Source organism: Bos indicus, chromosome 29 (assembly GCF_029378745.1).
Source record: "Bos indicus isolate NIAB-ARS_2022 breed Sahiwal x Tharparkar chromosome 29, NIAB-ARS_B.indTharparkar_mat_pri_1.0, whole genome shotgun sequence".
NCBI lineage: Eukaryota > Metazoa > Chordata > Mammalia > Artiodactyla > Bovidae > Bos > Bos indicus.
In genome coordinates, this window is record NC_091788.1 from 27,241,648 (window position 1) to 27,243,109 (window position 1,462).

At 43.4% G+C, this 1,462-nt stretch overlaps 1 protein-coding gene across 1 annotated transcript; it reads right to left on the reverse strand.

Annotated features, from left to right (window-relative positions):
• Positions 1–309: 309 nt before the first annotated feature.
• On the reverse strand, positions 310–1,242 carry LOC139180581 (olfactory receptor 10N1-like). Its single transcript, XM_070782443.1, has one exon. The coding sequence runs from the start codon at positions 1,240–1,242 to the stop codon at positions 310–312; it is 933 nt and encodes a 310-aa protein (XP_070638544.1).
• Between the last annotated feature and the right edge of the window lie 220 nt (positions 1,243–1,462).

Below are 1,462 nucleotides of genomic sequence, written 5' to 3' on the forward strand. Positions count from 1 at the left end.
GTGGTAGGATGAATTGGGAGATTGGGACTGACATATATACACTATTGATACTATGTATAAGATAGATAAAAAGTAAGAACCTGCTGTGTAGCACAGGGAACTCTAAATGCTCTGCGGTGACCTAAATGGGAAAGAAATCCAAAAGAGAAGGAATACGTGTGTGGGTATGACTGATCCACTTTACTACATAGAAGAAATGAACACAACATTATAAAGCACATATTCCAGTAAAATTAAAAAAAAATCAGAAGAATTAGGAGAATGATGTTAAAAGACAATAAATCTAAAATCCTTCACAAAACTCATAATTTAGTCCAGAGCAGTAAATACTACATTATAGAATACCCTTTTTAATGAGCTTTTCACCTCCTTGTTCCTTAAGGAATAGATTAATGAGTTCAGCATGGGTGAGACAATATTATTTAATATTTGCACTGTGGCACTGAGAAAAGGGTTGGGTGTGGGCTGCAGATAGATGATGATTACAGGTCCATAGGCACAGAGAATGGCAGTGAGGTGGGCACTGCAGGTAGAGAAAGCTTTCTGCCTGCCCTCTGCCGAACGGATCCTCAAAATGGCAATCCCAATGTGTGCGTAGGAGACACAAACACTCAACCAAAGCGTTAAAGCCAGAAAGCCAACATTAGTGGAACCCACTCTCTGGGCCAGGGAGCTATCAGCACAAGCCAGGGGTAAGACAGCAGGAATGTCACAGAAGAAGTGGTCCACTCTATTGGGGCCACAGTAGGGTAGCTGAAAGGTAAAGGATGTCAGGATGGTGGCCTGAAGACAACCTACCAACCAAGCTGCCATGACCAAACCAACACAGACTCCAGGTCTCATGATGAGCATATATCTCAGTGGGTGACAGATGGCAACAAAACGATCATAAGCCATCACAGAATAGAGGCAGCCTTCTGTAGAACCCAGGAAATGATAAAAGAAGAGCTGAACAGCACATCCCTTATAAGATATGGCTTGGCTCTGGCCAGAAAGATAAAATAACATCTCGGGACAGGTGACAGAGGGGAACAGCATATCCAAAATAGATAGGAGTCCCAAGAAGAAGTACATGGGAATGTGAAGGGTCGAGGAGGAGACAATTGCTAGAAGAATGAACAGATTTCCCAGCAGGGTGAAGAGGTAAATAAATGAGAAGATGCCAAGGAGCACAGTCTCCAGTCCCTGTGTCTGAGGTATTCCCAGTAGGATGAACTCATTCAGTTCTGTGTGGTTCCTCATATTCTTGGGAGGAAGGTCTAGGGGAGACCAAAGACAGGAAAGCTCGAATGTGGAGGCTGATTGTCGACAGACAAAATACCAATGCATTCATCCATCATCACTCAATCCTAATGGAAATCAACACTGAATATTGGAAAGACTGTTTCTGAAGCTGAATCTCCAAAACCTTGGCCACCTGATCTGACGAGGTGACTCCTTGGAAAAGACCCTGATGCTGGGA

Excerpts from the sequence above, each read along its gene's own strand:
- LOC139180581 (XM_070782443.1), bottom strand. The coding sequence starts at position 1,242 with ATGAGGAACCACACAGAACTGAATGAGTTCATCCTACTGGGAATACCT.